We start from the raw sequence: 10097 nt of genomic DNA, 5'->3' as shown, positions 1-10097 counted from the left end.
TCAATGACAGACTCATCCCGTATCTCCGTGCTAGTGGATTTTATAGAGCTGTTTGACTAGGCTTTTTCCACTTGGATCACCACCTCATTACAGCTTTGGTTGAGAGATGGAGACCAGAGACACATACTTTTATGTTACCACATGGAGAGTGTACTATTACACTTCAAGATATGGCACTGATATCTAGATTGCCTATTGATGGCAATGCTGTTACTGGGACTACAGGACAATCTGAAAATTATTATGTCAAGCTTTGCTAAGGTTGGTCCCGGATCGCGATGTTATAAAGTGAAATACAGTTGCACTGACTTGGTTGAGGGATAACTTTGACCACATTCTAGATTACGCCGATGATGTTATTATTCAAAGGCGTGCTAGGGCTTTCCTATTACGGCTAATAGGTGGATCGCTATTCGTAGATAGGTTTGCTCACAGGGTCAATCTAATGTTTTTGCTACTACTAGCTAATTTCAACACCTGTGGTTAATATAGCTGGGGTGCAGCCTGCCTTGCTTGGCTTTATAAAGAGTTATGCAGAGCTACATCACCACAGGTGCAGCAAATGGGCGGCGCACTGCACATTTTGCAGATTTAGACATGGGACAGAATAAAAATAATTACACCGACCATCTCCCAAATAAATCCACTTCCAGAGACACTGATAGGCAGTCGGTATGTGTTATACCCTAATGTCGTATAGTTTTATTTTACAACTATAGCATCAAATCCAACATCTTGTTACTAATTCTAAACTATACATCGTATAGGTGGAGTAATGCTAAAACTATTACCGAAGTTACAACGCTTGTGCTAGTGCAACTTTGGTATCAACTTGACCGCATGGAAGCTGAAGAGGTCATCATTCTTAAACTTTTAATTACATGTCAATTCAAAATATACAATTTTAAACTTTTATATTATCTTATCTTTACAGTTTATATGGGAGCCATACTCTAATGATGTGGTGGACGCTATGCCAGATTACTGTCTACAGGGTAGACAAATATGGCAATCGGTTGTGCCACTTATTTATTTTCATGTTATAGAGTGGCATCAACCTGACAAAGTACTGCGACAGTTTAGATTATCTCAACCCATTCCACAACCACCAACGTCAAACAGATGATATGCATGCTATAAAATTAACATCGTCGGCCACAAACTGAATGACCGAAAACCAACATTGGATAGTGCTATAGGAATCAAGGGACCGACAAATTGTCAACAGTAATATTCTGATTCAACCTTTATATTACCATTCACAATACATGGAATGGTACAGAATGATTGCACGTCGGTGGGTGTCTCAAAAGGGTGCATCAATCAGCATTGTGGTAATATTGTATTTCTTTATTAATTATAAAAATAATTACAATACTTAACTTTTGGGATTGATATCTTAATAAATACATTTTACAAGAGGATGGTGTGGAGAACTGCCACTTATGGGCGAGTCAAGTTCATCACCCAACAATGGACAAGATTGAAAATGCAGTCAATTCGATGTTTTATGCACTTCGTATGTTTGATCGCATTTTTCAAATACCACCTCCACAGCTGGCGCTACCTTCCCAACCACTTTCAGATGATGTACATGACGCGTCCTCCTCCTCGAGGAACCCCCACGATATCATCGCCACACTACTAGGCCATCAAGGGAGATAGAGATTCCACAGCCTACGCCAGACCCTGGTATAATGCAGATACCATCACCGGTTGCATTCTATCTATACGGCTCATATACAGAATTGGGCCAATCTTCATACATGCCCACTTATGAAGATGATTATCAGAGTCAGTATACAGGATGGGTACCAGGGCTTTCTTCTATGCCTTTTTAGTCATTTACTCCAACTCCTTGCAATTATGATCAGACTGGAGGGGAAGGCATGGTTAGCACGTCGTTCGACTTCTTCTACCCTGTGCAACCACATACTCCATCATAGTCTGTTTTTCCTGCATTCCCCTGACAATCACTGGATGATCCCTTAAGCCGACTTAGCTTGTTTTCTTCAGATTTTCCTGAGTTATTTTCTACGACCCCTTATTCAAGGGATTTCGACTTTGCAACTCAAGATCCAGTTGTTGGGGAGAGTTCAAGACCTCAATCTCAACCTCCTGATTTAAATCTATCTATGCAGACGATGATGTTGGAAATTCTCAAGAGACTCAACAGGAGCCATCATTTGACGGGCGTCGGTACAACACAAGGCGCCCTGATAAGAGGAGACCACGATATTGTGGTACGGACGATCATCTACATGGTCATCGTTAAACATCATTGAGAATATTATTACGAATTTTATATAATTGAATTTAATTGTTATTAATATCAATTTTATTTTTTAAATTAAATTTATTCATATCATTATTTTCACTATTATTTATTCATTATAAATTATTAATTTCACCTAAATAGCAATAAAAAATTATGAAATTTTTGATAAATTTAAATTTTTAATATATATAAATGACTCATAATATTAATTTATTACTAATAATATATTAAAATTTATAATATTTTAATAAATTTTATATTCAATAAAATTTAAATATATTTAAATAATAATTATATATAATATATATATATTTTTTTTAAATTGGCGGTAAGAGCATTCTAGCGCCTCCCAAAGAGGCGCCACATCCTAGCGCCTGCTTGACAGGTGCGAAGCACTCCTCTTCAGCTGCCACCTGATGTCCCTGCTCCAAATCTATAAATATTTCTCCCTAACTTTTAATTCACAAATTAAAATTTTTTTACTCTTAAATTGGCAAAAAGCCTGAGAATGTCAGCATTTATTCTTTTTGATGAAGAAACCCTTGAGGAGGAGGATGAAAGGAGAGTTGAAGCCTGCAAGGAAGCCATACATATATGAAGCATATGAAAATTTTGGTTTCCTTTATTTTTGTGTATGGTTTGATTGTTTGATGTTGGAGTGGATGAAAATGGAAAGACGCCACTAAAGCTATTTATACATACAGGCGAAGAGAAACAGTCATGGGCCATGGAGTTGAAATTAAATTGTTTAAAAAGACTTCAATACTAATGATAAGTGTATTTTATTTTATGTAAAGCTCACAAGTCTTCATTAAACATTTGATAAGAATAGTAAAAAATATTTTCTCTCTCTGGTTTGAGTTAGAGAGAGAATATCCCTTTCCCATTTTCTTTCAATAAATAAAAAAAGACAAATCAAGCCGTAGACACTAGGGCTGTGCAATCGGTCGGTTCGGTTCCGAATCGAACTGAACCTATAAAATCGAAAACCGATTTGTTAAAATTTATAAAACCAAAAAAATCGATTATGAAAGTATAACCGAACCGAATCGAACCGATAAAATTCGGTTCGGTTCGGTTCGGTTTAAACCGAAATCTGTATTTTTTTTTTAATTTTTTATTTCTAATTTCAACAAAATAATTTAATAAATCGAAATCTGTCGAAATTTAAGATGCCCATCTCAAGAAATAAAATTAATAAACAATTAAAAAATAAAATTAATAAACAATTAAAATTAGTATTATCTATACAAACGAGGGCTGGAATCTGAAATGGCTCTTGTTCTCTTCTCGGCTGGAATCTGAAATGGGTCTTGTTCTCTTCTCTTCTTCGCATCTTTCGGGCATGGCTACGCTCAATAAGAACCAGAATAGCAAAGTTGCAGCAATCACACCAAGGTCTTCCGTCGGCAGGACCTCTCTTTCTTTCACCAAAGGTGATCCTCTTGCTTGTAGCGATTGAAGTGACTCTAGCTTGTTCCTTCGAACCAGATTCCTTTTGACTTTTGGGTAAACCCATACCAGAAACTCATATTCAACCCAAGACAACACAAATATTAAAAGTAACACAAATTGCCAAAAGTGGTAGTACCTCTGCTCTCAAGAAATCAGTCCACGGTCGGCGGCGAAACTCAGCAAGTCGACGGGAAAGAGATTGATGGTCGACGATCGGCGGTCGACGAGAAAAAGATTGACGATCGGGGAGGAATCGGGATTGAGGAGAATAGGGGTTCGGGGGGGATCGAGAGATTGGAGAATGGGATTGAGGGGTTCGGCGAAAGGGATGGACTCAGAGAGTGCTGGGTTGGGTTGGGTATAATAATAGGTCTCACAGAGTGCTGGGTTGGGGTGCTGGGTTGGGTTGGGCAACTAAATCGGTTTTTTCGGTTTGATCGGTTATTTAACATGTTTAAACCGAACCGAACCGAAAACCGAATAATTTTAAATATACTAATCGAACCAAACCGATCATTCTGACTAACCGAACCGAAAAACTGAAATTAATCGGTTCGGTTCGGTTTTTCGGTTTAGACCGAAAAGTGCTCTCCCCTAGTAGACACAGAGGAAAATATGAGGCAGCCTATACAATTCCAAAGCCAAGAGGAGCATATGAGAATATCCCACTCTGTAATATATTATATGACCGGCGGTTAAAGCCCAAAGATGCTCTTGCTAACCATTGACTCTTCCGCCCCCAGACAATGGCGACGTGGGACACACGCGGACAGACAGACCCACTCCCATAGATATTTTACAGCCACTTATATAAACTGAAGAAGAAGATTATAGACTGCCAAGAAAAATCGAGTAGAAAGCCTTAGAAGCAGTAACAAGTAACTCTTTCTTTCAAAACCAATATGGGATCAGTGGCAAAGAAAGGACTCCAACAGTATTTGTTACAGCTTCAGCACCATCCCTTAAGAACTAAGGTCCCTCCACCTCTTTACCCTCTGTTATGTGTTTTCTCTTTAATTATTTCAGCAATATTTTTTTATGGGTGGCCTTGATTGAGACTAGGAAGCAATTAAAGTTTCAACCTTTTCAATATCCCAAAAGAATGGAAGATTGAACTCGACTACTCGGATAGGGGGTTACTATGGAGTTTATTCGTGAAATTTGTGGTCTTTGATTCATCGATTTCGTAAATAATGCAGGCAATTACAGCCGGGGTGCTGTCAGCTATCAGTGACATTGTAGCACAGAAACTCTCTGGTATTCAGAAACTTCAACTCAGACGGCTTCTTCTCAAAGTGGTAATAGTTTCTCTCCCATCTTTAACAATCGATCTATCAATTAATTAATTCATTACTAGGCTGAGATTTGGTGGCAAGCGTGTGTTTTCTGCAGCTCAATGAGATTCCTTTGTGTTAATTTAGTTTACTTAGTTGTAGACTAATTTGATGTAACAAACCTGTGAATTTCTGTTGAACGTCAAATATTATGTTAAGGAAGGACCCCTAACAGTGGATCTCTGAGAGAAAAGAATTAGAAATTAGAGAAGAAAGAAGATAGCACAGAAATCAGAGATAGAATAGACAGAGAAGTAGAGAATAATTGAGACATAAATTTTATTTTGCTGATTAGAAAAATTGCATACCAATGCAGGACCCCTTTCCTCTTAACAGATACCCTAACAAACTCAGCTCAACCGTTACAACTACTTAACAGTTTCCCTCCTAAACTCTACAACAGAATAACATTCTTCCCCTCCAATTCGTTTAACTACTAATCTCCCTCTTCAACTTCTCGAATCAACTACTCCTGCCTCAATTCTATTCCTATACCTTTTCCTTGTACATGTAACATATTACATGGTGAAGGTGTTGCAAGAAAGGAGGGAATAGAAATTGTAACTGCAAGTCTGGAATCCTTCAGCAATGCTAGAATTTATGATATTTTCTGGCTGTTCACCACAATTTATCCACTCGTACTACGTGTAGTGGAGTACAATTATTGTACATCATCTTACAGAAACTAAGACTATCATTTCAACGTTTTATGGAATTTACCATAACTTCACCCGGATTAGTGAGAGTTTTTATTGATTTAGCATTGCATAAGGGATCTGGTTCAAGCTAAGGTATAGCCTTGTTGGGAACTCCATCTCTTCTTCAACAGAGTGGTTGACATGTTGATACAGGACTATTTAGACTCCGTCAGGAGTTTTAACCAATATCGTTTGGTTAAGACGAAATAAGAGAAAAGATAGGCTGAAAGACTAAAAGTCTTATTGAAATTTCTCAAAGATTGAAAAGTAAGTTTCTAATAGCAAAGTGAGGCTATTTATAATAAAAATAAAACCCTAATATGCAAAATTATGAAAATACCCAAAATATCCACAAAAAAAAAAAAAAAATTAAAATGCAAAAGTTAGCCCCGGTCCAAGTCTATCGTAAAATCCAAGGCTAGTTGCTCCGTGTCACATGTCCAATCCCTATTGCAAGCCTCAGCAAGGGCTTATTTTTGTATGGAGTTTACCATAAGTACCTTTGCTGCTTGTGGAATTTGCATTACAGTTGGATCTTCACATGTTACTATTATAGCAGTGTGTATGGTAGCCAATTTCTCCTATTAACGCCAAGTTGTTTAGATGCAAATCCCAATATGCTGATTTTTATGTGTGTATTTGTTGTGCAATTTATATCAAAAATCTTCTCTAACATGGCTAAATGCAGCTGTTTGGGTTTGCATATCTCGGACCATTTGGACATTTCCTACATACAATACTGGATAAAATGTTCAAAGGGAAGAAAGATACAAATACAGTTGCCAAGAAGGTATGCTAATACTTTTGTAACTCAAACTCAACTGAAATTCCATGTTATCAGTTCTCCTATTCCACATTGACAACCATAGTGATTAGTAATCTGCTTAAATTACAAATCAAATGATGAATTTTGTTGTCAGTTACACTCGACTCAAAATCTTTTGTATGAATATTGATTAATAAATTACATCATTATTCTGCCTGCATCTAATGAAATTGTTGCGAATGATGAATGAAAATTTCCAGGTAGCACTGGAGCAATTGACATCTTCTCCTTGGAACAACATGCTTTTCATGATTTACTATGGTGTGGTCGTTGAAAGTAAGTTCATAGCAGCTCAACTCAAGTCATATCAACCCTTGATTCATCTAACATGGGGTTTGATTCTCAGCATTTATCTACCATGGGAAAACACTTGGAAATAATGGGTATAAATAAACAAAGTACTTTAGCAATAGCAAACGAATCAAAGATATAGAATTTGTTTGGCATTGTTGTTGAGGCTTTTATTAAGGAAAACACCTACCTAATTATGTTAAGAGATTGTCAAAAGTTGATTTAAAAGTAAATTGACATGTTTCAATACTATGAGTACAAAAATAGCAAAATTTTTTGAAAAACACTTTTTGATCCATGAAACTCATTGTCAAATGGTGCATAAGTTGGTTCCTTGTACAATTAAGTTTGGTCCTTTAATAAGTTTCCACGTGAGATTCTGTCGTCAAATTTTCAAACGGAGTTACAGGCTAGGTGTGAGCATAGCCATTATCTAAGAATGGAATGTGAAAAATAAGAATGTTACTGCTGTTTGTCATATAACTGCAATGTGAAATGCAGGAAGGCCCTGGATGCATGTGAAAACTAAAATAAGAAAAGAATACCCAACAGTGCAGTTCACATCATGGACGGTATTGCTTTGTTACTGATACGATTATGGTGATGTTATTACATGAACTATTAATTAAACTAATCACTCTCATAAAACATGGAAAATGCAGTTCTGGCCGGTTGTGGGATGGGTGAATCACCAGTATGTGCCACTGCAGTTTCGTGTCATTTTCCACAGCGTTGTAGCTTGTTGCTGGTATAAACACTTGTTTCCTGTGTACAGACTCAGATTTCAGTTATTATTATTATAGTTTTTTAAACTTGGTTCTTGATATCATTTCATTAGGGGAATATTTCTGAATTTGCGAGCGAGGTCTATGACATTGACAAAAGGTTGAAGCCCTGTTCCAGCAAGTAGCAAGAGTAATTTATTATTCAAACTTATGTGAAATTATGAATTTTAATACATGGATCTTTTTCAAAAAATAGCTTTGTGACATCTAATATAGTGGAATTAAAAGGAGCAAGAACTTCATTCTGCTTGATTTATTTTAATATTCACTTCTTCTTTTTTAATTAATTTTGAAATCAAACAACCCAATTTTGATACTATTATTTTAATTTCCAAACAGCCCCCGGTCAGATCTACCTACGTGTACTGACCGTCTACGACACATATGTCTGACTCTGACTATACAGACAGAGGACTAAGCCAAATGAATTTTTTTTTTTCTTCTCCAGTTGTGTTGTCTGTTTCATAGTTTCAATTTTTAAGGCCTCGTCACTCGTTAAAAATCTTCAAAGTCAAAATCAGGATCCTAATCACAACAGTTTCAAAGGTCAATGAGCCATTCAAGAAAAATTATATATCCCAATGAATGCGAGACTCCCCAAATACTCTAATTTGCTCTTTCTTAATTCCTATTACATTACACCTTTTCTACTCACTCCACCTCTATAAATTAGTTACAATGTGGCACTCGCAGCTCATACCCAATTCGCTTTCCTCTTAGCTCTCAAATCATTTATACGATACCCAGTTTCATCAACACCTCAACGCCTGCGTCACCACAAGGATTTCATAGCTAAAGAGGTCAAAGAAACAGACATGGCAACCATTCAGGCTCCAAACAAGTTGTTTTCCTTCACGACGACTTCATCTTCCCCTTCAACATGTTCTCGCAGAGGAAGCGTTAAATTTAATATAAACTTACCTAAAATTCGGACTACTCTCTCATTTGCTAAGTTCTCTACTGGAGGCTTGGTGGAAGAATTAGACAGGATATGTTGTTATGAAATCGCAAAAACTACCGCTGCCAACCCACTGGAAAAAGATTCCATTTCCACTTCTTGGATCAATACTAACAGTGGTGTAAGGCAAAGAACTGATGCTTCTGATCTTATGGTGATTGCTAAGCTCTATGCAATAATGGAAGCCGTGGCAGATAGGGTGGAGATGCATAAGAATATTGGGGAGCAGCGAGATAACTGGAACAATCTTCTTTTGACTTCCATTAATGGAATTACTCTTACTGCTTCTACCATGTGTGGACTTGCTGCCATGAGTGCAACTGATGCACCCCATGCAGCCTTCAAGATCTCCTCAACAGTACTCTATCTTGCTGCTACAGCTATGCTGGCTATAATGAACACCATCCAACCTTCTCAACTGGCGGAAGAACAGAGAAACGCTTCCAGGTTGTTTAAGCAGCTTCAAGCTCAGATTCAAACAACGTTGGACATTGGGAATCCTACCAGTAGTGATGTGAATGAAGCAATGGAGAATGTTTTGGCTTTAGATAGGGCATACCCACTTCCTTTACTAGGTGCTATGCTTGAAAAATTCCCGTCAACCGTGAAGCCTGCAGTTTGGTGGCCACAGAAAAAGCAGAAAAAAGCCAAAGGGCTGGGAAGAACTAAGAATACTGGCCGAAATGGTTGGAATAGGAAGATGGAAGATGAAATGAAAGAGATTACTGGGGCTTTGAAGAGGAAGGACAAGGAAGACTACTTAAAGTTAGGTGAAGTAGCCTTAAAACTAAACAAGATATTAGCGATTTCTGGTCCTTTATTAACCGGCCTTGCGGCTATGGGGTCAGCTTTTGTGGGAACAAATCCATGGGCAGTAATTGTAGGAGTTGTTGGTGGAGCTTTGGCAAGCATTGTGAATTCAATTGAGCATGGAGGGCAAGTCGGGATGGTATTTGAGATGTATAGGGGCAATGCTGGTTTCTTCAAGCTTATGGAAGACTATAGAATCAAATATCAACGAAAGAGATGCGAGAACAAGAGAAAATGGAGAAATGCTTGAAATCAAATTGGCACTACAGTTAGGCAGGAGCCTCTCAGAGCTAAAGAATCTTGCATCATCTTCTTCTCAAAGAAATGGGGAGGAAACAGAAGAGTTTGCTAGCAAGCTTTTCTAGTTATTAGTAGCTTAATTATCCATATCTTGATATGATATTTACGTTGATTAACATAAAGTTTATTCATGTATACTAACTAATTTTCTTCAGAAAATTTTTGTTGAGCTCTCCGTTTTCCTTCTTCTTTTTTTTTTTTTCCTGGCCCATAAATCAACAAATAATTATTTATTGTTATCGTGAAAATATAAAAAAGAAAAATCAAATAACTGCGTTGGAGAAGATGGGATCGAATAAAATCATGCACTCATCTGAATATCCAATAAAGAATATGAGAGAAAATGTATTCATCAACTTGTC

General features: G+C 37.2%; 1 protein-coding gene and 1 pseudogene across 2 annotated transcripts; both read left to right on the top strand.

Moving 5' to 3' along the window:
- The first annotated feature begins 4421 nt into the window (after window positions 1–4421).
- LOC110604574 (peroxisomal membrane protein PMP22) lies at window positions 4422–7923 on the top strand. 2 transcript variants are annotated; one of them, XM_021742803.2, is made up of 7 exons: window positions 4432–4707; window positions 4933–5031; window positions 6454–6555; window positions 6792–6867; window positions 7384–7454; window positions 7545–7630; window positions 7721–7923. In XM_021742803.2, exons 1-7 carry the CDS (start codon window positions 4636–4638, stop codon window positions 7770–7772), a joined length of 558 nt encoding a protein of 185 aa, XP_021598495.1. In that variant the 5' UTR covers window positions 4432–4635; the 3' UTR covers window positions 7773–7923. The 2 variants fall into 2 exon arrangements, with proteins under 2 accessions (XP_021598496.1, XP_021598495.1); XM_021742804.2 differs by lacking the exon at window positions 7384–7454 and having other exon boundaries at window positions 4422–4707.
- A 145-nt stretch (window positions 7924–8068) lies between these two features.
- LOC110604573 lies at window positions 8069–9890 on the top strand (annotated as a pseudogene).
- The last annotated feature ends 207 nt before the right edge of the window (window positions 9891–10097 follow it).

The sequence above is a fragment of the Manihot esculenta genome, chromosome 17 (genome assembly GCF_001659605.2).
Source record: "Manihot esculenta cultivar AM560-2 chromosome 17, M.esculenta_v8, whole genome shotgun sequence".
Classification (NCBI taxonomy): Eukaryota; Viridiplantae; Streptophyta; class Magnoliopsida; order Malpighiales; family Euphorbiaceae; genus Manihot; species Manihot esculenta.
This window is presented reverse-complemented; position numbering and strand designations above follow the sequence as displayed.

Bases quoted from the DNA above. Each gene is read 5' to 3' on its own strand.
- LOC110604574 (XM_021742803.2), top strand. From the start codon at position 4,636: ATGGGATCAGTGGCAAAGAAAGGACTCCAACAGTATTTGTTACAGCTT. The intron at 5,032-6,453 runs GTAATAGTTTCT...GGCTAAATGCAG, and splicing joins GACGGCTTCTTCTCAAAGTG to CTGTTTGGGTTTGCATATCT. The intron at 6,868-7,383 runs GTAAGTTCATAG...TGTGAAATGCAG, and splicing joins CTATGGTGTGGTCGTTGAAA to GAAGGCCCTGGATGCATGTG.